Below are 25576 nucleotides of genomic sequence, written 5' to 3'. Positions count from 1 at the left end.
AAATTATGGCCAATTTATATCCTTCTGCCAATGTCTCATTCTTTTATGTCAACTGGATCAGTTTCTCTATGTCTAAGTGCAAGCTCTCACCTCCCTCATTCATTACGTCTCCTGTTATTCTGTCCTGCCCTGCAGCTTTGATGTTTCTGAGTCTTTTAATTGCAATATTCACATCTTCAGTCACTTCCCATCTTCCATTGTATCCATCTGTGTCTGAGGCAAGTTTACATTTCATAACAAAGAGCTGTTTAAGGAACTGATTTATTAGCCCAATGACCAACCCTCCTCTTTTATCTGAGCTTGTGACTGGCAGTGGCAGTTGCAAGACAGCAGACCCCTGGCAAAGTTAGGTGTTACAAAGCCAGTCATTTTTTAAAAACATTATGGGGCATGGACTGAGCAGATATTGGACAGAAACTAAAAAAAATCAAAATTTTTATTTTGAGTGTGTTTCTAGTCTTTCCCAGCACATGTCTTGGGATGCTGAAGTCCAGTTTGCCCACACTGTTGTGGTGGTATGTGCTTTCTCTGGTGGCAAACTCATTTAAGTTGCCTTTGACATAAGGTATTGCGTTATAAATGCGTAGATTTATATCAGCTAATATCGTCAAGTTCATAAAGACAAGACTGCAGTGATCTTTAAGATTAACTTTGATCATTATTCTGCTTACCTCTTCTTGCCAATATAACCAGAGTATTTCCACATAGTATGTCGTAGGATATGTGTGACTGGAAAAGTCCAAACTATTGCCTTAGTCACATCCCATGAGTCACTGCAGCTCTCATTTTCTAATAAGATAGCATACTTGAGTGATTTTCTTGCACATATTGTTTATTTAGAATCCATGAATTAAATCAACCAATGCTAAGTGAATTAGATTAAGAGATGAAACATTAAATGTACTACATGGGTTTTGCTACGTGGCCAAGAAAATAGCTACTGATAGTCAGAGTGCAGAGGATATAAAATGCAGGCTGACAATAGCAAGACAAACATTTCTGAAAAAGAGGAGTTTATTAACATTTAATAGAAATTTAAGTGTTAGGAAGTCTTTTCTGAAGGAGTATAGCCTCGTACAGGAGTGAAACATGGATTATTCTGAAGAAGAAAATGGCATGTGTAACTGAGCTGTTTTCCAAACAGAGAGTTGTCATTGAGCCTCTTTGGCAGAAAACTTGAGCACCACAGATATTCATAGGCACTTGCAGATGCCTATGGAGACCTGGCAGTGAACAATAGCATCATGAGTTATTGGCCGAGGCATCTGACATCATCACAACAAGGTCATGTAAACCTGTTTGATCTCCCGTGTGCAGGATGGCCACACACAGCTCCATCTCCTGCAGTGTCAAAAAGTGTGGACACTCTCATTTGAGGTAACTGATGGATCACAATCAAACATCCCACTGCATAAATGGATATCTCTCTTGGTATTGCTGACACACTCATCGACCAGTTGGGGTAATCAACAGTGTGTGCCCACTGGGTTTCTTTCTGAGACAAAACCATAAAGAGCAGCAAAGGACCATCTGTGTGGAGTCGCTTCTGCATTCTGAGGCTGATCATGACAATTTTTTGTTGAACATCAACACAGGCAATGGAACACGGATTCACCACTTCAACCCAGAAAAAAATCGATGGAATGTCATCTCACCAACTCTCCCCAGAATAAAATGTTCAGAGCAGCACCCGCACACAGTAAAGTCATGGTGGCGGTCTTCAGGGCCACTGAAAGGGTTGTTACATTTCACATCCTCCCTCATGGTGTAACCATCAGCTCTGAAGTGTATTGTGCAACCCACAGAAAATTGAAGAAATGATTTCGATGTGTTCATTGCCACAAAAATTCAAACTAATTTCTCCTTCTCCATGACAATGCAAGGTGATGTACCTTCACTCATGATTTCAGAGATCGTGCATCCATACATTTCACAGGCCTGCTGATAGAGGCCACCTGGATTGCCCATCTGGCATGATCTGGTGAGCCACCAAAGAATCAGTATCATTTAAACAATCACAAACAAATCACAGTACTATGTTCCATAAATCATGTTTGTTTGTGCTTTTATTTATTTTTACTTATTTAGCATCCAATAGATCACACTTGTGATATAGGATTTGTCATTTGATTATACGTAACACATAACAACACATACACATAATAAATTGACAAACATATACAAACAGCAAACGAATTACATATACATAGTGTACAAGAACTTATTACCCAAAAAACAAAAGTACGTGCTCATGATAAACAATTTTAGATCATGAACTATGCCTTGTATACAAAACGTATTACGGATATACACAAAACGTATTACGGATATTTAACAGATTTCTCCTAAGTATCATAATTACAAAGTTGAAAAAAATCATTAAATTAGTTTGAATTTTTAAAAAATAAGTACAGGTTTCAATCCACAGTCTGAGACAGGTGTGCTATAACAAAGTTGGTGATGAGTGAGGGTTATGTTTCCTCCATGTGTTAGTGTCAGTGCTACATCCCCAGACAAACATCTCAATGGAAGAAATACTCCAACATATCATTGCCCAGCAGCAAGCTTGCATGGAACGGCAGCAGGCCTTCACCACCAAACTCAATCAAGTAGTATCTACGTGTTCGTGGTACGTTACTCTTCTGTCAGTGCAACTGTTGCACTTTCCAGCATATGATGAATCAGCTCAAGATTGGGACTCCTATGAGACACGGTTACACCTACATTTCCAGGTTTATTGCATGGGTGATGGAAATGTATGTAGGGCTTTCTTCCTTTTCTGGCTTTCACCATACGTGTATTAGTTATCATGCTAACCTGTGCCTTTTCAAGAATCAGCCAGCTTACCATTTGATAGAATGTGCAAGCTTCTCTCAACCTAATACTGTAACAGAATTCATTTCATGATTCACGTATAATTTTACTGTTGTCAGAAATGCCCAAATCAATCTTGCAAAGACTAGGCTGCAGAATTACATGGGTTGATCCGTTCCTGTAAATTTATCACTAGTACCCATCACTAATTCTATGTTGATCTCATGGTGCATGATGTTATTATTCATCAGATGCAAAAAATCACTTCAGTGTGAGAATCCGACACTTATGGATGTGCTCAATATTGCACAGTCCTTTGAAGTGTCACAAGCCACAGGCAGTCAGATTGCTGTGTTGGGGAAGGTACCAGAAGTTGGTCAGCCAGCCCCTGTTAGACATGCTCCAAGTGCTCAGGAGGACAGGGAAGCAGTTGCAGGAGTAAAACCTTCGACTCAGTAGCATAAGGGACAGTATTGGTTATGCCTACAGCAGCAACAAGCTACATCACAACAGCAGCCAGTGTGCCCCCCTTCCATACTACTTCACCTAACAGAGCATTCTGCGTGCCCTAAGTGTTGAGCAGTTTGCAACAAGTGTCAAAAGAAAGGCCACATTGCACCATTGTGTAACTCTTCTTCACACATGGCAGACACAGTAGTACCGATGGACATAAACTGTATCTCTACAATGACTGTCTGCCTGAACATATTGTTTATTGACTAGCATGTGTTTAATATACTGCTAAAAACACAAGTGGACACAGGAGCTGCAGTGACTTTAGTAAACACTTGGACGTATGTGGACATGTGCTCTGTTCCCCTCACACAGGTTGCAAGGAAATTGATTAGCTACAGCAAATAGCAAATTCTGATCCTAGGTCATTTCTCTGCTCCTGTATCTTAAAAACCTGTTTACCCTCTCACCTTCCTTTTTGTGGATTGTTCCCATATCACAGATCTGTTTGGGTTAGATGCATTTAATGCTTTCAGCGTCTCCATTGCCAATGAGGTAAATTTAATGTCAGATCAAGTTCCATATCAGCAATTGGTATCTCTCTGCTCTGACATTTCATCACTGTTTTCCACTGGGCTTGGTTGTGCTACCAGTTACCATGAAAGGGTCTGTCCACCCTGGTTTTTCTCTGGTGTGGCAGGTGCCTGTCAGGTTGCTCGATTCTGTCAAGGCCAAATTAGACCCTCTGATGTTGTTCAATGTTATTCAGTCTATTTCTTCCAGTGAATGGGCTACGCCACTAGTCACTGTTAAGAAAATAACAGGTAAGTTTCACCTCTGCGGCGACTTCAGTGTTATGATTAATGCACAGTCCATGATAGATGCATACCATTTGTACCGGCTGACAAGTTGCTCACAAAATTATCAGGCAGCCACTACTTTTCCAAGATTGATTTGTCAGAAGTATACCTCCAGCTCCCCTTGGACAAGGCCACTAGTCGGCTTGTCGTAGTCAACATGTCTCTGCCTTTTGGCATTGCTAGTGTGCCCATGGTTTCCAGGACTTTTTAGAATAGCTGACAGCCTCTGTGCCCATCTGCATCAATTACCTCAACAATATTGTTATTTTAGGTTCTTCCACTGAAGATTGTTCTTTTCTGTTTCGTGGTCAGCAAGTCACAAATCTCAACTTTTTTCAGCTGTCAGTTGAGAACATAGGATTTGAGGTTTCATGCACAGGGATCAAACTGTTGCATCATCTTGTTGATGCAAATGTGGCTTTCTTATGACCAAACTCTGTTTAGGAACTGCAGACATTTCTAGGTAAAGCTGCGTACTATCATATATACACTCCTGGAAATGGAAAAAAGAACACATTGACACCGGTGTGTCAGACCCACCATACTTGCTCCGGACACTGCGAGAGGGCTGTACAAGCAATGATCACACGCACGGCACAGCGGACACACCAGGAACCGCGGTGTTGGCCGTCGAATGGCGCTAGCTGCGCAGCATTTGTGCACCGCCGCCGTCAGTGTCAGCCAGTTTGCCGTGGCATACGGAGCTCCATCGCAGTCTTTAACACTGGTAGCATGCCACGACAGCGTGGACGTGAACCGTATGTGCAGTTGACGGACTTTGAGCGAGGGCGTATAGTGGGCATGCGGGAGGCCGGGTGGACGTACCGCCGAATTGCTCAACACGTGGGGCGTGAGGTCTCCACAGTACATCGATGTTGTCGCCAGTGGTCGGCGGAAGGTGCACGTGCCCGTTGACCTGGGACCGGACCGCAGCGACGCACGGATGCACGCCAAGACCGTAGGATCCTACGCAGTGCCGTAGGGGACCGCACCGCCACTTCCCAGCAAATTAGGGACACTGTTGCTCCTGGGGTATCGGCGAGGACCATTCGCAACCGTCTCCATGAAGCTGGGCTATGGTCCCGCACACCGTTAGGCCGTCTTCCGCTCACGCCCCAACATCGTGCAGCCCGCCTCCAGTGGTGTCGCGACAGGCGTGAATGGAGGGACGAATGGAGACGTGTCGCATTCAGCGATGAGAGTCGCTTCTGCCTTGGTGCCAATGATGGTCGTATGCGTGTTTGGCGCCGTGCAGGTGAGCGCCACAATCAGGACTGCATACGACCGAGGCACACAGGGCCAACACCCGGCATCATGGTGTGGGGAGCGATCTCCTACACTGGCCGTACACCACTGGTGATCGTCGAGGGGACACTGAATAGGGCACGGTACATCCAAACCGTCATCGAACCCATCGTTCTACCATTCCTAGACCGGCAAGGGAACTTGCTGTTCCAACAGGACAATGCACGTCCGCATGTATCCCGTGCCACCCAACGTGCTCTAGAAGGTGTAAGTCAACTACCCTGGCCAGCAAGATCTCCGGATCTGTCCCCCACTGAGCATGTTTGGGACTGGATGAAGCATCGTCTCACGCGGTCTGCACGTCCAGCACGAATGCTGGTCCAACTGAGGCGCCAGGTGGAAATGGCATGGCAAGCCGTTCCACAGGACTACATCCAGCATCTCTACGATCGTCTCCATGGGAGAATAGCAGCCTGCATTGCTGCGAAAGGTGGATATACACTGTACTAGTGCCGACATTGTGCATGCTCTGTTGCCTGTGTCTATGTGCCTGTGGTTCTGTCAGTGTGATCATGTGATGTATCTGACCCCAGGAATGTGTCAATAAAGTTTCCCCTTCCTGGGACAATGAATTCACGGTGTTCTTATTTCAATTTCCAGGAGTGTATTTACCAGATGCATCTATTGTTGCTCAGCCCCTGTATGTGCTTTTGCATAAAAATGTGCCTTTTTATTGTCCCCAGCTTGAGACTGAGTGTTTGCTTTGCTTAAATCTAAGTTTTGAACTGCCCCATATCTGGCCACTTTTCAGCCTGGTCAGCATCTTATGTTGGCTACAGACGCCTCTCAGCATGGTCTTGGCACATAAATATGCAGATGAGTATGAAAGACCCATTCCTTACACTTCTAGGAATTTAACTCCGTCTCAGCAGCAGTATTCTCAGATTGAAAAGGAGACTTCAGTGATTGCGTTCATCCTCAAGAAACTTCACATCTTATTATATGGTTTTGAGTTCCATTTAAGCATGACTCACAAGCCACTGATTGTGCTTTTTAACCCTTCGACTTCTGTGCTGGACAAGGCAGCACATTGTTTGCAGTAGTGGGCTCTCTTCTTCTTCTGTTATTGTTATCAGATCCATTACTGGCCGACAGTGCAACACACCAATGCCAATGCCTTATCTCACCTTTGAATCAGGCCAGAACTGGAGTTCAATCAGGATGATTTGCTTGCCAGAAAAACCCTTGGGCCATGCTTTGAATCCCTTACATAATTACTTCTCTCTCCAGCACCGCCTTTCTGTGTTTGATAGGGTTCCTTTGTTAGCAACAGAGGACGTTGCTCTCAAGGTTGTGCGATTCCTGATTCTTTATGCCGTAATGTACTGCATGTTGGTCATTGGAGGACCTCTCTCATCAAAGCTTTGGTTCACCAGCGTGTGTACTGGCGAGGCATAGGTGGGGACATTAGGTGGCTTACCGCAGCTTGCACTCACTGTGTTCAGCAACAGGTGGCCCAGCTGGCATCTTTTTCTCCCTGGCCAATGCTGCAGCGCCCACGGGAGTGTCTACATGCCAATTTTGCTGGGACCTTCCTAAATCAGCATTGGCTCATTGCAGTGGATGCCTATTCCAAGTTCCCCTAAGTGGTGCATTGCCCATGCACATCCATGGCGGCCAATATTTTGGCCCAGTCTAAGATTTTTTAAATGAGGGACTTCTGTGTACTGTGGTTACTGATAATGGCCCCCAGTTTGTTTCTTAAGAATTTGCATCTTTTTGTCAGGCTAGAGGTGTTTGCCATGTCACCCCATTCCATTGTCAATCTAACGGTGAGGCTGAACTCATGTTTCAGATGTTTGAAACTCAGATGCAGAAGACTGTATCTGGGAGGCCCCCTGAAGCTGGTTTAGACAGTTTTTTGAGTTCATACCATGTCACTCTGGTGGGAGACACGTGGAACTGCTTCACAGACACCAACCATGGGCTGTCCTTCACCTGCTGCATCTGATGCCACATCTGCCAGTGTTGCCACCTCCATGACAGTTCTGGCCAGGTGCGCCTGTCTGGGCTTGTGGTTTTGATTCACACCACAGTGGAGGTTGTGCCTTGAAGATCACTGACTGTGATCCCTGCCTCCATCCCCTCTTCTCGACTGCAGTCACTGGTGCAGCCCCTGCTGCACCTGATGCTGCAGCTACCACCACCTCCATTGCTGGGACCTGCGTGGCTGTTGTCTCCAATACTCCCGTTGCCACCTCCACTGACCTCAATGAGGATGCTCCTAAGGAGTTACCATTGCCTTCTTGCCCTACAGCTCTCACAAGAGGAGTGTCAGCACACCAAACTGCCCCCTCATCCCTCCTGCCCCTACTCACTGGTGTCTGTCCACCATATGCTGCAGCAGCCACCATTGTTGGGCAATGAAATGGGTGTCAGCACCCTGTATCTTACCCTCCCACACATCACCTTTAAAGTTCTCATTCTTTGCACAAAGTTTGAAAACTTTGAGAGGAGTAAGATTACAAAAGAAGAAATTTTTTACTTATCTTGATTATCTCGTTGCTGTTGTTGTTACTGGCTCAAAATCTTGTTGTGTCTAGGAGTACATTCATGCTGCTGAAAATTTTGCTTTAACGTTGCAGGTTCTTGAAGACGAAATAACTGATGAAGAGTTGCCTGTTGCTAAGAATATCTTTTTATTTTATCATATTCTTCTATACCACACTGATTTCACAATCTCCATTTTGTCACACCACAAATTACATTGTTAGAGACAATATTAGCAAAATATGTGCATTTCCATCTTAGAAATGCCCACTATTACTTGTATTCTGTGGTACTCACAATTTCCAGAGAGTTTACAAAGCAAAAGAGTTTACAAACTTTTTCAACAGGGGAAGAATCTTTACCAAATTATATTGTTATCTCATAAACAAATCCAGAAACAAATATAACAACTAGCATTAGATTGTGCAATTAATAATATGAATTTTAAGTATGCCAGAAATTTTGTAATTTCAATTATTCTTAAAAGACGAGCAATTTTAACTGTTAGTACATATCGACTGTAACACATTAATTTATTTTTTGTACATTTTAGTCTGAAATATAATACATTGTATGCAAAGATCAGCAGTACTTTTTTCAGCATCAATGCTTTTTTTATGTACCCTGCATTTGTCTGTACCCAATGTTTTTATGTATTTGTGTGGTTTTCCCACCCCCTATAAGGGAGGAGTGATGTACGTTCACTTGTGATGTGCATGATTTCAGATTTCGCGTCCCCATACAGTTCACAGGTCCGCTTATAGTGGCCACATGGGTTGGCCCTCTGGAGCACTCTGGTGAACCACAAATGAAATGTATTATTTAGGAGATTGCAAATGAGTGCTCGGTCTATTCTGTAACCTATATTACTGTTGTCCATTCAATGTGTTCAGTAGTACATGCAACCTGTACTTCATTGTATCTTATGTTGGCTCTATAAAGTACTATGTTCCATAAATTGTGTTGTTTTTGCTATAACACAAGGACTCATACAAGTCTGTGCACCTGAGTGGAGCTCATAAAACTTCATTGGACTGTTCTTCCTCATCCACCTTAACAGCCTGGATCTCACACCTTCCGACTTCCATCTATTTGGCCCAAAGAAGGATGCCCTCTGCGGGAAGCAGTACGTGGGTGATGGGGTGGTTATTGATGCAGCAAGACATTGGATTTGATATCGATCAGTAAAGTGGTACCATGTGGGCATATAGGCCCTCCCAGTAAGGTGGCATAAGGCCTTCGCACTGGATGGAGATTATGTTGAAAAATAGAGTTTTGTAGCCGAAAGAGTGAGGCATGATGTGTTGTATTGCAGTCCTCAATAAAACCAACTTGCATTACTTATGAATGGCCCTTTTATATTATAAATGCAAAAGTTTGTGTGTGACTATGTTTGTTAGTCCTTCATGCTTATATGGCTGGATGTATTTGGAAAAAAATTGGAATGGATTTAGCTTATACCCTGAATTACTCAAAGGCTATCTTGAAAAGTGTATAGTACAAGACATTTATTGATTTGAAGAATATAATGTAAAATGTGGAACAATAATTACTCTCAGAAAGAGCTATTTACTCTTTGACTTCTGAACTGAATCATACACTGAAGCACCAAAGAAGCTGGTATAGGCATGAGTATTCAAATACAGAGATATCTAAACAGGCAGAATATGGCACTGTGGTCAGCAACGCCTATATAAGACAAAAAGTGTCTGGTGCAGTTACTAGATCAGCTACTCCTGCTACAGTGGCAGATTATCAAGATTTAAGTGAGTCTGAACATGGTGTTATTGTTGGCGCATGAGTGATGGGTCACAGTATATCTGAAGTAGTGATGAAGAGGTGGTTTTCCTGTACAACCACTTCACAGGTGTATCATGAATATGAGGAATCTAGTAAAACATCAAATCTCTGACATCGCTGTGGCTGGAAAAAGATCCTGCAAGAACAGGACCAAAGATGACTGAAGAGAATTGTTCAACATGACAGAAATGTAACCCTTCTGTAAGTTGCTGCAAATTTCAATGCTGGGCAATCAACAAGTGTCAGCTTGTGAACAATTCAACGAAACATCATCGATATGGGCTTTCGGAGCTGAAGGCCCACTTGTGTACCCGTGGTGACTGCATGACACAGAGCTTTATGCCTTGCCTGGGCCTGTCAACACCGACATTGGACTGTTAATGACTGGAAACTTGTTGCCTGGTTGGACAAGTCTCATTTCAGATTGTATTGAGTGGATGGATTTGTATGAATCCATGGACACTGCATGTCAGTATGGGACTGTTCAAGCTGAAGGATGCTCCGTATTGGTGTGGCGCATGTGCAGTTGGAGTGATATGTCTACATACGATGTGATATGTCTAGATAAGACACTGATAGCTGACACATACGTAAGCATTCTGTCTGATCACCTGCATCCATTCATGTCCACTGTGCATTCAGACAAACTTGGGCAGTTCCAGCAGGACAATGCAACACCCCACACATCCAGAATTGCTACAGAGTGGCTCCAGGAACACTCTTCTGAGTTTAAACACTTCTGCTGGCCACCAAACTCCTCAGACATGAACATTATTGAGCATATTTGGAATGCCTTGCAACTTGCTGTTCAGAAGAGATCTTCACCCCCTCATCCTCTTATGGACTTATGGGCAGCCCTGCAGGATTCATGGTGTCATTTCCCTGCAGTACTACTTCAGACATTAGCTGAGTCCATGTCATGCCATGTTGTGGCACTTCTGCATGCTCGCGGGGGACCTACACGATATTAGGCAGATGTACGACTTTCTTTGGTTCTTCAGTGTATTTGTAAAAATGCTTTTATTGTTTAATATGTCCTAATGTCTACATAATACAATTCATCATCATGCATACATTGCTTATGCAATCCCTAAACTGTTAAATCCCTGCTTCCATACAAGCCTATTGCATTTTAGCCACTGAGCGTCAGGCGTATTTTATAGCTTCTAAGATGCTCGAAGACTCACAACGATGGTGCCATTTAAATGCTGTACAACAAACAGATGTCATACCTTTATGTGTGGAATGTGGTAAGCTTTTAGTGAGACTGGATTTTATTATGATATGTGAGTGCATCTGCTGGTAACAGGCGAGCATGTGAGAGGAGATGACATCGTTGCATATACAAACATTATAAAATTTGTGCTGCACCAACCTAGGAATTGTTTATGTTCTTTCTTCATTGAGTTAGTATGTTTGTTTCTGCCTCACACTGAAGTAACTGGACAAATTTGGATGAACTTTGGAATGGAGATAGCCTACACTCTGAATTAACACATAGGCTATCTTTTATTCTGAATAAGACCACTGTTCCTGTGGGATGGTAAAAGTCTTGCTCACAGGTGATTTCCAACAGATACTGCCAGTCGTTGAGCAAGGCACTATGACAGATGAGATCACTGCTTGCCGCAAGCCTTCACCACTGTGGGCAAACATAAAAATATTGCACCTCGCAACTAATATGAGAGTCCAGCTCTACAACAATCAAGAATCTGAGCTCTTTACCCCACACTTCCTCGAGATCAGTGATGGCCACTTGCAGTGGATGCAGAAGGCTGAATAAGTTTAGGAAGCTGCTCTTGCAGTGTTGTAAGCTCAGATGATAACCTAATTAATGAAGTTTTACCGAGATCACAGCAAAATGTGACAACAGGAAGTGGTTATATGAAACAGCAACATCGGCACGAACTATAAATCAGTGAGAAACACTGATAATACAATTGTTGATCAGATACCTGGTGAGATGACCACCTACACATCAGTTGATACAATGATGACAAAAGACAACACTACTACATACCCTGTGAAGTTTCTAAACTATTTAGAGCTGTTGGGGTGCCATCCCACAAATTGGAGCTGAAGGTGACAGTGCCTGTCATACTGATGTGTAAACTGGGAGCATCAAGGTTGTGCAGAGCTGAGAAAGCTATTGTGCAGACCACCATCATCATCACTGGGGGAGCCAAATGAGTGACAATATTGATATCGTGAATTTCTATCATCCCAAGAAACTTACCTTTCCAGTTCAAAAGCTTGCAGTTCCCTTTGAAAGGGTCTTCTTAATCACCATAAGTAAAAGTCAAGAACAATTGTTAAAAGTGGCAGGTATTCATCTGAGCCCACCATGTTTTTCACATGGACAGCTCTGAATTGGCTGCTTGCAAGTATCAAGAGCCAGAAATTTCTAAATATATGCAGAAAACAAGACATCATGGAATGTTTTTTTACAGAGATGCATTACAGTAGATTTCTGGCTCTCCATACAAATCAAGACAGTTATGATCTTTCCCATCCTAGGCATGTCAGAAACAGCCATGAAATTATTTACTCCCTTTCCTGGCAACATTTTGTAATTTGCTACTTGGTTGCATCTCAGTACCTCCAAGAGATAACTTTTTTGATCGCATATATGCATGGATAGTGAGTTTAGGCACCATCAAACAGGGTGATTTCAGACAGTTTTGTCATTATTTTGATTGTAACTTTTGTATATATTGTTAGATTAAATTGATTGTTATGGAAGTGGTAGGGTATATGTGTAACAAATAAAATATCCCAGAACCAGAAACTGTATGTGTAGGTATATTTATCTGAAACAGTTAAATAAAGTGTCCGAAGTCACCCCATGGATTGGGATGATTTTGGACACATGTGTTTTTTATATCTATGTCCGAAGTTACAGTATATAGAGGGCAAATTCGGACAGTTACTGCCTTTTTTTTAAAAATTCTACGTGCTTTTTATTTGATTTTGGTGACACTTTACACATTTTAACACTCTAAGCGCCAAGCCCGTAAAATTTACGGGCCTGGGATCGCGCGAAAATCACCAAGCCCGTAAAATTTACGGGCCGCTACATTTAATTTCATTCAAAACACTGCAACGTTATTTCTACGGGTTTGGCCAGCGCTATACGTTTTTCAGATGTTTATTAACAAAATGCGTCCATAGATGTCACGGCAGCGCTGTAATTCATGTTAAAACTTATCTTTGCGTTCTCAGTCTGTATATCATTCAGTTGTTTGTCATCATGTTTCGGCGCGGTTTATCAGACGCAGAAATTGCGGATTTGATCAATCATAGCGACACTCTGGATAATGTAGAGAGTGATTCAGACGATTCTGAATGCAATGGTGTGTTTGAAGGTACGTATTTCCGAATTTTCCACGTAATTGTGCAGTACGCACATATCTGTTGAACATGTGTAAACGATGTATGTAGTTACACATAATGTGATATTCTTTTTAGAAGACGAGATTGATGACAGTTTGTCTTCAGATGAAGACGAGAATGATGTTGAAGGTGTTGCTTCAAATCCAGCAGCTGTGCCGTATCCGAAAGACAGTGAGTGGACTGCAGTTGACACCTACCGACCTCTGCCTGTCAACACGACACCCAGGCAGATACTAGTGGATATTGATGAGTCGAGTTCTGTACTGGATTGCAGTAAAGTGTTCCTTACTGACAGTGACGTAAATGAACTCAAGAGACAGACAAATTTGTATGCATCACAGACAATACAGAAGAAAAGAAGAGGAAATAATCTGAAGCCCCATTCAGTTTTGAGTTCGTGGAAGCCAGTGACTATAAGTGAGATGAGGCGTTTCTTGGGTATTATTTTCCACATGTGTGTTTCGAAAAAGCCCAAAATTGCGGACCATTGGAGCACTAATCCTGTTCTTAGTTGTAACTTTTGTCCCCATGTCATGAGCCGTTTGCGTTTCACTCAGATACTGTCATGCTTGCATCTTGTTGACAATTCAAATCAGAAAAAACCAGGCGAAGATGGATTTCATCCACTTTACAAAGTTTTGCCATATTATAATAATTTGAAGGAGCGATGTATCCAGGCATATCGTCCCTCAGAAAAAGTGACAATTGATGAAGGAATTTGCCCATTTCGAGGTCGTGTGAGTTTCCGTGTTTACATGCAAAATAAGCCTCATAAGTATGGACTGAAAGTATATGCTGTTGCTGAAGCCAGTAGTGGCTATGTTGTAAATTTTGAAGTTTATGCTGGTAAGCATATTGTTGACAATTCTTCGTCTGCGGTTATTTTGCGATTGTTGTCTGACAGCAGCTTGCTGAACAAAGGCCACACTGTGTATTTAGATCGATTTTATTCCAGTCCAGAGCTATTTCAGCAACTGGCAGAGAAAGGCACTGGAGCTGTTGGTACTGTGAACAAATCCAGGAAAGGATTGCCTAAAGATTTAGTATCTGCTAAGCTGAAAAAGGGCGAAATGTCTTTTCGGCGTAAAGATAATGTATTGGCAATGAAGTGGAAAGATAAGAGAGATGTGTATACATTGTCTACAAGGCATCAAGCAACATTTGGTACGCATACTAAGAGAAATGGGTCTGTAGTATTGAAACCACTTCAGGTACTTGATTACAACCTCAATAAAATTGGAGTGGATATTGGAGACCAACGCCTGCAGTACAATCCGTTCCAGCACAGAACTGTGAAATGGTGGCGAAAATTATATTTCCATTTGCTGCTTATGGGAGTATCAAATGCATTTTGGCTGTACAATGCAGTGCACAGGAAGAAAATTACAATAACAGACTTTATAACAGTGCTTGCAGTTCAGCTTGTTGAAGACGACACACTTGAATTCATTCCAAGAAATGAAGGAACTGTAGGTCGGCTAACAAAGAGACATTTTTTGCAGCACATACCTGCAACTACTAAGAAGTATGCTGCTCGTGTGTGTCACGTGTGCAGTTCCAGGAGCAAGAAACAGAGTGGCAAGGCTTCTCGCAAAGAGACACGATACGAATGTGAACAGTGTGGCGTTGCACTCTGCCTGGAACCTTGCTTTAAAATTTTCCACACTAAAAAACAATATGATTCTGTGTGAAATTTATATGTAATACTGTATACTATCAGAAACATGTAATGTAGTGCCACAATTTTGGTTAAAAATAAATCACAATTGTATTCCCTTATTCGTATGACTTTTTCTAAATTCTTAAAACATCTAAGTGATTTCTATAACTGTACCTTAAAGCTGTGCATTGTAAAGTAGTTTCTTTCACTCAGAATTAAAGTAGAAATGTGCAGCTTCAAGATGGTACCAAATTTGCCACAATCCAAACAGTAGATTTGATGCAGTAATTTTTTTAATATTGGTAAAATTGCCCGGTTTCTAGGGACGGGTGCATAAAATAGGCCTGGTACAGAGAGTGTTAAGGTAGCCCTTTCTTATGAATAAGTGATATGGAATTGTATAATGAATTTTATATATTACAGATAAGTTCTGCATGAGCTTGTTTAATATTTTCACTTACCGGTAAATAAATGGAAAGATCTGACTGTCGTTTGAGGAATAAATGCACCCATTCTTCTCTTTTCGGCCAGATTTATCAAGGTAACCTTTAACTAAATATCTAATATCCAATTTAGTGAAGGGAAATCCCCAACGTGCAGCCCTCAAGATACCTTGCTTCAACGTTTCTTCTTCTTCTTCTTCTTCTTCTTTATTTAGCACTGGCTGTCCTCCCATTTTTTTCGGATGTGCTTTCTGCACTTTATTTTGTAGGGTTGATTTAGGTATACCATACAAATCATACGCTTTTCTGTACGATAATTTACAACTCTGAATATCATGAAGAGCTTTATCTAAAAGTTCCGGGTCATAATTACACCATACTGTAGCACCTCTCCTGCTCTTATACATTCTTGGCACTGTCCGAAATCACCCCACACAGTACACACTTTTACAAAAACTGTCATTATTTTATAACCTTGCAAGAGAAACTCGACAAACTTGTGCAGAAATTGTCTCAATGCTGATAGCTACCGAGCGCGTCGACAACTACGGTTACAATAACTTCCCGCTTGGCACAACAATAGAAAGTTTCCACTTTACAATAATGCATGGATTTTAACACTGAGACTGTTCATCAATTATTCACCTAGGAAAACAATTGACTAAAAATAAAAGTTGTGGAAAGCGATAAATGAAATTTGCGCTTAAAATAACTGGTGCATGGACGTTAAAATAAGTAGCTCTTTGTTTCTGTGCAGTGGCAAAGAGCAAATATGCCGTACTGTCTGAATTCACCCTGGTGTCCGAAATCACCCCGTTTGACAACAATAAAATTTCTTTATATCTAATCTTTTAACTGCAAGTAACATTGCAGAGCTCAGCTAATTGTCTTATATATTGATGATGAGCAAATATGCAACCAGAAGATAACTGCAAAATTTTTCAGCGACCATTTTTTAAGGCTGAAAAGTTTCTTAGGAAGTGCCATGGAAATACTGCAACACCATTTTCCTAGTCCTGTATGTGAAATAAGCATACTCCCATGATTGGAAATGACGTAAAGAAAACCACCGATTTTTTAAAAAAACATAAAATCATCAGCTGTAGGTAATACCTCCAGTTTAATTCTAAAATTTTGGTCAGATCAATTGTGCAAAATTTTGGCACACATATTTAGTGCTTCTATAAATCAGGATGTCTTGCCAGATGGAATGAAGCTTGCTATTGTAAAACCTCTCCACAAAACATGAGATGCAACACGTCACAAATTATCGTCCCATCTCTCACATAAACACATTTGCGGAAGCCCTTGACAAAGTATCCTACCCCAGAATTCTGAGGCACTTCAAAAACTCTGACATCATCAGTGAAAGATACAGTGAAACCCTGCTTTTACATTTTCCAAGGGACTTCAAAAAATGCATTTACCCACCAATGTAACTGGAAATGGTTAACTGTCTGGGAAGTAGAAACATTTAACTTAATTTTGTACATCAAAATAGGTGTTTTTGGAAACCCTGCAGTTGTGTCATTCGTTATTTAAATATTGGAACACTACATCAGATACATATTTTTTCATGCTTATAATGACATGTTCTGAGAATTTATTCCCATTGTCAAGTGCACATAAGGTAAGTATTTTGTGTTATGTTTGCACATGTACTGACCTGCATCTCTTGAAATGTAGTTGTCATTTTGAGATTATATGGTATTATGCACCCTTCATTACACACACGAATGTGCAAACCATCATTCAAATGGTTTGTGGGTGTAACATCATAAAAAATACTTACATAAATATTTGCAATTGATAATGTGAATAAATTCTCAAAAAATATTTTGCTAATCATGAAAAGATGCTTAACTGGTGCAGAGTTCCATTATTTAAAGCAGAAACATTTAAGCATTGCACAGGTGTCAACTAGAGGGGCTGCAAATGGCCAAACAATGAAACAAATTGTTATGACTCGCCGATCTTTCAAAGTGCTGCCACGCAGTTACGCGCGTCCTCTACATGCGGCACTGTCTGCCAGCGACGCAGCAGCTGCGCCACCTAGGCGGCCAGCCAGCCAGGGGCTGCTAGATTTGGACTCAGTGCTGATTTGACTGTTACCGTGCACACATGTCTTACTTTGTCTACTTGCTCTGTGACTTAAGTGTATTGTGTTGTCTTTGAACTATATGTCTTCAACTTGACGTTATACAATTGGCGACGAGGTAGTGGATGTTTCCTTTTCATCGTTGACCCACAGGTTTCCATGGCTACTTTAGAGCAACTATTGCAAGGTCTCATTGAACAGCAAGCGCTTCTCACATCGGCAATTCGCGATTTCGTCGCGGCATCCAATGCTCTCGTCGTTGTCTATACCTCCTTTTCCCCCTTACGTCGAGACGACGGAACACTGGTCTGATTAAGAAAAACGTCTTCGACAGCACTTCTTGGCCTTTCACGTCACAGACTAACAAACATGTAAGTCTCTGTTCCTTTCATGGATTTCACCTCAAATGTATCGGTTGTTGTCACAACTGGCTCCTTTGAAAGATCCTGCGTCTTTATCCTTTGCTGACATGTGCTCACTTCTGTCTGTATATTTTCAAAAGCATACGCATGTGGTAGCCTCTCGTGTTGCCTTTTATCGTTGTCAAAAACAACCGCATCAATCCTATCGCGTTTGGGCTGCTGAACTTCATGGCCTCAGTAGAAAGTGTCAATTTGTTACTGAAGTTCATAAAGAATCCTACGCCAATTCCATGGTACGGGATGCTATTATCCGGTCGGTGCCCGACAAAGAAGTTAGGCAATGTGCCCTTCAGTTGGTAAATCTGACTCTTGATGAAGTCCTATCCATCGCGCAGTCTTTTGAAATTTCTCGTGCCGCTGGAGCGCAAATAGAGGCGTGGGGTGACGTCGGGGAAATACAACCTCTGCGTGCTGTTGACAATGCGTGTGGCGTGTCCCCGCCGGCCGACGTGGCCGCACTACGCTCCCAAGTGCAGCCTCGGCCTAACCGCAAACAAACCTCTAAGAAACTGCAACAAAACCCCCTGCAACTTCCTTCATGTCCACGGTGTTTTACGAAACATTCACGGGAGGATCGTCCCCAACGTTGGGCCATGTGTCACAACTGCAAAAAGAAGGGTCATGTGTCATGTGTCATCCGTTTGAAAATCCGACCACATACATGATGTTTATGAACATGACACTGATTCTGATTCTGTGTTGTCTTTCAATTGTACTTCTTCCCTTTCAGGGAAGTTATTCTTCACTGTCCAAATACTTGGTCGAGATGTTCGCATGCAGGTGGATACTGGTTCTGCTGCCACTATCATCAATTCTCAGACGTATCTTCAGTTGGGTTCTCCAATCCTATCACCTGTCACTAGACAATTATGGACGCACAATAAACAGAAGATTTCTCTCTTGGGACAATTTGATGCTGAGGTATCTTACAAATCTGTCGTTCACACTGTTCCCATACTTGTGGTCGACCATAGTAATGCGGAGAATATTTTTGGTTTCGATGCCTTTCGCGTTTTTGGGTTCTCCATTGATGACTCTGTCAATATCGTCTCTGATGCTATTCCTTATGCTCATCTGGATTCCTTGTCGACGACATTTTCGTCCCCTTTTACTCCTGGGTTAGGCCATGCAAACAACTTTGAAGCTCATAACATGCTCAAACCCACTGCTCAGCCAAAGTTTTTTCTGGCTCGGCCCATTCCTGTGGCCCTTCGTGATTGGGTCAAATGGGAGCTGGAACATCTCACTGCTTCAGGGGTCTTGCTTCCTGTCACTTCCAGTGAGTGGTCCTCCCCTGTCGTTGTCGTTGCTAAGCCAAATGGTGATAATCGTCTCTGTGGCGATTTTAAAGCCACTTTAAATGCTCAGTGCCTCATCGACACTTACCCTATGCCCCGACCTGAAGAATTGGTTACTAAACTTGCTGGAGGCCAGTATTTTGCTAAAATTGACCTGTCAGAAGTGTATCATCAACTTCCTCTCGACGCTGCTTCCTGGCAGTTTCTGGTCCTTAACACGCCTTTCAGCCTCTATCAATACCAACGATTGCCATTCGGGGTTACCAGCACCCCTGCTCTCTTTCTGCGCTTCTTGGAACAATCATTGCTCCCTGTCCCTGGGTGTATTAATTACATGGACGACATTGTTGTCACTGGCTCCACCACTGAAGAACATCTTCAGAATCTCTGCATGCTTTTTTTCATGTCTTACAGACTGCCAGTCTTAAGTTTAATCTTCAGAAATCATAAATTTTTCAGGCATCTATCACATAATTGGGGTTCCAACTCTCACGGGATGGTATTCGTCTGCTTCAGCAAACTGTCGCTGCTATCGGTGCCCTTCCTCGCCCTACATCTGTTAAGGAACTGCTTATGCCTCCAAAACACTCACGGATGCCCAACAAAAATATTCTCAAATTGAAAAAGAATCTTTGGCCATTATTTATGCTCTTCATAAGTTTGGTGTTTTTCTCTATGGATCCAAATTTCATCTTGTTACGGATCACAAACCACTCGTTTCCTTGTTTCATCCATCAACGTCACTTCCCGACAAGGCTGCAAACCGCCTCCAGCGTTGGGCTCTTTACTTGTCTCATTTCAATTATGAGATTCATTTCCAGCCAACGGCTCAACATGCGAATGTTGATGCACTGTCTCATCTTCCCATGGGTCCTGATTTGGCATTTGATAGGGACGAACTTTTGTGTTTCCACCTGGATGTTGCCAAGCAGCGGGTTGTGGACGGGTTCCCCATTACCGGGGACCAGCTGGCGGCTGCTACGGTTTCTGATCCTACCCTCTCCTGGGTTTTACGCTGTATTCAGAAGGGTTGGCCAGATCGTCCATCCGCTAAGACTTCTGACCCATTGTGGAACTACTAAGCTTTGCGCTAGGAATGGTGTTATCCTCCTTTCCACCGTTGCGTGTGTCAGTCTTGCGCCTCCTTCACCAAGGGCACTGGGGTGTCTCTCGCACAAAATATCTGGCGCACCGTCATGTGTACTGGCCCGGCATCGACTCTGAATCGCATACATGTTTACTGCCTGCGGCCCTTGTGCGTCACAGGCCACCGCCCTGAAGTCATCTTTGTCACCGTAGCCTTTGCCTGAGAAGCCCTGGGAGCGTATTCATGCTGACTTTGCGGGACCTTTTTTAGGTACTTATTGGCTCCTTGTTATTGACGCCTACTCTGACTTTCCTTTCATTGTCCGTTGCATGTCGCCTACCACCGCAGCAACCACAAATGCTCTAGCTCGCATTTTCTCTTTAGAAGGCCTTCCCTCTACTCGTGTCACTGATAATGGTCTGCAATTTGCTTTTTCCGAATTTGCATATTTTTGTGCCCGTCACGGAGTCATGCATGTCACGGTCCCTCCATTCCATCCACAGTCAAACGGTGAGGCTGAACGACTGGTCCTCACATTTAAGGCTCAGATAAGGAAACTCCTGACTTCTTCTGCAGCTGATGATGCGCTTCTCCAATTTCTGGCTTCTTACCGTTTCACCCCCATGAGCGACTACATCCCAGCTGAGCTCTTACATGGCCGACAGCCCCACACGCTACTTCATCTTCTGCGGCCTGCCACCTCATGGCCGTGGGTGCCTTCGCTTGGCCGGTTCAGTGCCAGCGACCTTGTATGGGTACGAGGATATGGCAGGCGGCCAAAATGGAGTTCTGGCCGCATCTTATGACACCGTGGGCGACGGCTGTATGAAATCCAGATGGACACGGGTGTTGCAGTGCGTCATTCAGACCAGCTTCAGCCTCGTGTGCCGGCAACGCCTGTTCCGAATGCCGCTACACCACCTTCGGCTCTACTTGACGCTCGGGGTCTTGGCATCTCTCATTACTCACAACGCAGTCCTCTCACCATCATCTCGGTGCGAGCACAAGAACGGATGCCACCAGGAGACGTGCCCATGCAGGAACCGGATGACCATCATCTGTCGGAGCAACTCTACTCGCCTCCTTCTCCTACGGACGCTGATACATCGCCCATGGCTCCTGTTATAACAACCGGACTTGCCACAATGGGCAGATTGGTGCACGGGGCCCAAGCAGATTCGACCCTTACGTCTCCTGTCATCTCGACCCGTTATCATCGGGGACACTTCCATCCATACGGGAAGCCTCCTCCTCGAGACTTTACGGCCAGTCAAACAACACCTATGGGCATTAGCAATCTACAGGCCACCTTCATCAAGACCAGTGCAAAAAATTCAAAGGGGGGAAAAGTGATGTGACTCGCCGACCTTTCAAAGTGCCGCTGCGCAGTTACGCGCGTGCTCTACATGCGGCGCTGTCTGCCAATGATGCAGCAGCCGCGCCACCTAGGCGGCCAGCCAGCCAGTGGCCACTAGACTTGGACTCAGTGCTGATTTGACTGTTACCGTGTACACATGTCTTACTTTGGCTACTTGCTCTGTGACTTACATGTATTGTGTCATCTTTGAAATATATGTGTTCAGCTTGACATTATAACACAAATGAAATGTGCTTTCGAGCTGTCATAATGAGAGCAACAATCATGAAGTTGCGCATGCACAGTAGAAACTGGAAACTCTTGTGATTGGTTATTATTTGAACGAAACTAGTTACTCCAGTCAACCACACACCAAGTAGAGGTTGTCAGTGGAAGGAAATAAAGCACGAATTGTCCCTACTTTTACTGATTCAGATCTTTTGAGAAGAGCATAATGGTTTCAAGAAACTTAACCACATAATGTTTGTAAACAGTGCTTAAAGGCCAATGCTGTACCTGCTTCATTTTATGTCAATTACATCAGTTTTTCCTCCATAAACATTGTTTCATAAATCATAAATTGCGGTAAAATTATCAATTTTTTTAACATAAAGTCAGGTGTGAGTTAACATTGTGAACATAGAAAATTTGGGAGTTTTAAACATTATCATAAATGACAGGAAAACGTTAATTCTGCGAACATAAAAGTGGGGTTATACTGTAGTTTGGTTTCTATAAAGGTATGCCCACAACTGAAGTTGCATTTTCTCTCACAGATGATTTACTGGAAACCCTTTATAAAAAAATGAATCCAACTGGGATATTTCATGATCTTTCTATGGATTTATACAGTGTGGACCATAAAATACTTCTCAACAAAGTGCGCTGCTATGGCATGAGAGGCAGTTGACAACTGTCTAAGATGCTACCTGCAATGCAAGAAGCAGAAGGTAGTTTTGGTTAAGAGCAATAAAGCAGGTTAGAGAGTAGACTCCAACTGGGCCAATGTACTGCATGTTTCAACAGGGATCTGTCCTTGGTCCACTGCTGTTTCTCATATATGAGGGTAATCCCAAAAGTAAGGTCTCCTATTTTTTTATAAGTACAGAGCTCTGTTTGTGTGGCAGTTTGTCTTACTGTTATGAAGAGTGCTTCACGCACTGTGTGTAAACATGTGCACACTGCACTGAGGCGCTCAGTCTTGGCTTGGCAGCTGTTGAGCTGCCAAGTGCGAATTGCGCACAGTTATTCAGCTTTTGAACGCAAAGGGCACTGTGCCGATTGAAATCCATCGCCAATTGATGGAAGTGTATGGTGAGTCGTGCATCTATGTCAAAAATGTTCGTACACTTTACAGCTGAGACCAAGCAACAACCGTGCCAATGGCGGCATCCTTCTTCGCCAAAGCCACGGAAATTCAAACAAACACAGTTTGCCGCTAAAGTTATGACAACCGTTTTTTGGGATCAGAAATGGGTATTGTTGGTCAACTTTATGCTCTCTGGTCCCCTAATTAATGCTGGCAGTTACTGTGATACTCTGAAAAAACTCAAACGAGCAATTCAGAACTGGAGAAGAGGAATGTTGAGCAAGGCGTACACATTCTCCATGACAACGCTCGCCCACACATCACTCGGCAAACTGTTGCTCTCCTGCAACAGTTTTAGTGGAACACAATCACCCACCCACCCTGTAGTCCTGACTTGGCACCCAGTGACTACCACCTGTTCCCTAAGTTAGAAGAACATTTGGCCGGAAAGCGATTCAGCTCTGACAATGAGTTGAAAGAAGAGGTTCATAACTTTCTGAACAGCATGGCGGCGAGCTGGTATGACATGGGCATACAAAAACTGCCACAGCATCTACAAAAATGCATCGACAGAAATGGTGATTATGTCAAAAAATGGCTAAATGTTCAAGCTGTAAACTGATGTAAACCATTGTAGAAATAAACAGATCTATGTACTTATAAAAAAATAGGAGACTTTACTTTTGGGATTACCCTCGTATGTAAATGATCTATCTTTGTCATATGATACATGGAAGTTTACTATGTTTCCTGACAATATACAGATTATGATAATCAACTGACAATCCAGCAATCTAGAGGGTGATATCAACAAATTACTTTCAGAACTCATTACCTGGTTCAAAGTTAAGTCATTGTCAGTAAACCTGAGAAAAACTAATTATGTCATGTTCAGCTCTGATTACAAATTGCCACGAGAAATGCCTGTTGTGCACAACAGGCAGCAAATACAAAGGGTGTACTGCACCAGTCCTTCATGTTCTTAGGCCTTCACATAGACAGCATGGTTAACTGAAAACGTTTTTATCCATCAGACCATAAAAATGTTGTCCTTGGCTGCTTTTGCCATTACAATAATTTCACACATTGGAGACATCAATGGGTACATGCACTTCATTATGTGTTAGGGGATTACCTCCTGGAGCATTTCACACACATTAAAGAAAATTTTCTTTCTGCAGAGAAAGGTTGTCCAACTTAGGTACAAAGTTCCCCCAAGAACATCCTGTTATAATCTTTTTAAAGAACTTGTAATACTACAACTTCTCATTATACAGTATTTATTCCACCGTGAGTTTTGTGACTGTGTCTGTGAAACCTATGAAATGTACCATGATCACAATTCAAGAAAGAATGCTGAACATCATTGTGATTTCAAAAGTACAACTCGGGTACAGAAAGGCGTACAGTATTCCAGGATAAAAATATTTCATTCACTTACAAATAACATCTAAGGTCTACATAGTAACAGTGTATCATTTAAATACAAAATAAAGATGTGTTTACTTGATAAAACTCTTCCTTCACTAGATGAATTAATGAACAGAAATGTGTAGACACATTATGTATATGTCTTTATTGTTAGTTTATTATGTATTATTGAACAATATATGCCAATTCTTGTATGACACCTTTTTTTTCATTTTGCCTCTGACTTTGTTCTGATTTTATGTTTTTGTTTTCTCTGCAAATGTTTTTGTCAATTAACTATACTTTCCCTTACTACATGTTCTACAATAATAATAATAATAATAATAATCTTTATTTGTCCATATCAACTTTACAATCTTGGACGTAGTCATTTTTTGTGCATTTATGAAAATGATATAATCCAATACATATAATTAATATGTATATCAAGTATGACATTTGTTACTACTAATATACCACAGTATTTAAAATTAGAACTATCTGTATTGCAGTCCAGAATTCTTTAAATGAGTAGAAACACCTTTCAGTTAACAACTGTTTCAACTTGCCCTTAAAAAGATTGCCATGGGGTTGCTTTATATTATTTGGCAACTTATTATAGAATTGTCTCCCAGTTTCAAAGGGACTGTGATCTGCAGTTCTTTTATTAGTCAGTATCCTTTAGTCAGTAACTTTTGATAGGTACATCTGGTTCGTGTATTGTAAATGTGGATGTCTCTGTTCATTGCACTTATTTGTCATTCTCTTTTACACACATTATAGTCTTTAGGTCATACAATGAATACACAGTGAGTAAATTACGACTTATGAAGTAGACCTTACAGGGTTGGTGTTTGTTTAGATTAGCAATTATCCTAACTGCTCTTTTTTGAAGCCTGAAAATCCTATCCATGAAGACTATGGGTGCCCTACCCCAATCTCAATCCTGTGTTGTAAATGTGAGTGGAGTACACTATAGTACACTTCTTTATGGACAGGGGAAACTCGGGAGTTGTTATACAGGGCTATTACAAATGATTGAAGCGATTTCATAAATTCACTGTAGCTCCATTCATTGACATATGGTCACAGCACACTACAGATATGTAGAAAAACTCATAAAGTTTTGTTCAGCTGAAGCTGCACTTCAGGTTTCTACCGCCAGAGCGCTCGAGAGTGCAGTGAGACAAAATGGCGACAGGAGCCGAGAAAGCGTATGTCGTGCTTGAAATGCACTCACATCAGTCAGTCATAACAGTGCAACGACACTTCAGGACGAAGTTCAACAAAGATCCACCAACTGCTAACTCCATTCGGCGATGGAATGCGCAGTTTAAAGCTTCTGGATGCCTCTGTAAGGGGAAATCAACTGGTCGG

General features: G+C 42.3%; 1 protein-coding gene across 1 annotated transcript; it reads left to right on the top strand.

Moving 5' to 3' along the window:
* The first annotated feature begins 13153 nt into the window (after positions 1–13153).
* On the top strand, positions 13154–14806 carry LOC124795816 (piggyBac transposable element-derived protein 4-like). Its single transcript, XM_047259898.1, has one exon. The coding sequence runs from the start codon at positions 13154–13156 to the stop codon at positions 14804–14806; it is 1653 nt and encodes a 550-aa protein (XP_047115854.1).
* The last annotated feature ends 10770 nt before the right edge of the window (positions 14807–25576 follow it).

The sequence above is a fragment of the Schistocerca piceifrons genome, chromosome 4, assembly GCF_021461385.2.
Source record: "Schistocerca piceifrons isolate TAMUIC-IGC-003096 chromosome 4, iqSchPice1.1, whole genome shotgun sequence".
NCBI classification, from domain to species: domain Eukaryota; kingdom Metazoa; phylum Arthropoda; class Insecta; order Orthoptera; family Acrididae; genus Schistocerca; species Schistocerca piceifrons.
Note: the sequence above shows the minus strand (reverse complement) of the source record. Positions and strands in the feature narration are given on the sequence as shown.